Genomic DNA, 715 nt, shown 5'->3' with positions numbered 1-715 from the left:
GTTATTAAGTCCTTTACCATCTACTAGAAGTGTTTAATCCTAATAGGTTTTCCCTAGTAGTATAAGATCTTTTTATTCTACAACCATAGGGCTACACTAGCATTTCTATCATTAAATGTAATATGCTTACTAAACGCCAATAGGCTTAGTATCTCACTTATAGGACTATATAAGCCATCTACTAGAAACTCCCTTCGCTTTATTAGGAAAGCGGCCAGCTTATTATTAGCCTAGCGATTATACTAGGATACTAGGAGTAGTACTTCTACCCTAAGGACCCATATACAGTACACGACCCTAGCTAGTAGGTATAAATAGTGCTTTATAGGACGTAGGCGGCCTATATCCACATTAATTCCTAGTATGGCTATAAAGTGGATAAGCCTACTAGTAAAGATAAACCTATTATATTTATAGAAGATGAACGCTACTAGTATATATAGTAATGCTTCCATCTAGTAACTTTTATCTTAGCCATCTAGAGAAGCCTAGAATTTACTAGCTAGAATCTTTTAGTTACCTTACTATAGGAATAGCTCCTACGTATCCTTTATTAGGTCCACCTAAGACCTCTCCTTCCTACTATTACTCTTCCTACTACTACTCTTCCTACTACTATTAGTACTCTTACTACTACTACTAACTATACTATTACCGTCGCTATCATCACTCTCTCCTACTTCCATGCTAGATAGGGTGTGTAGGAAGTAGCATA

The 715-nt window shown here is 36.2% G+C and overlaps 1 protein-coding gene across 1 annotated transcript; it reads right to left on the bottom strand.

The window, feature by feature from the left end:
* Positions 1–77: 77 nt before the first annotated feature.
* Positions 78–455, bottom strand: CC84DRAFT_1106280 (uncharacterized protein; the record flags this gene model as incomplete). The annotated part of the gene is made up of 2 exons (XM_018175139.1): positions 78–230; positions 252–455. The coding sequence occupies 2 exons, from the start codon at positions 453–455 to the stop codon at positions 78–80; spliced, it is 357 nt and encodes a 118-aa protein (XP_018028833.1).
* Between the last annotated feature and the right edge of the window lie 260 nt (positions 456–715).

This window comes from Paraphaeosphaeria sporulosa (assembly GCF_001642045.1).
Source record: "Paraphaeosphaeria sporulosa strain AP3s5-JAC2a unplaced genomic scaffold CC84scaffold_30, whole genome shotgun sequence".
NCBI lineage: Eukaryota > Fungi > Ascomycota > Dothideomycetes > Pleosporales > Didymosphaeriaceae > Paraphaeosphaeria > Paraphaeosphaeria sporulosa.
This window is presented reverse-complemented; position numbering and strand designations above follow the sequence as displayed.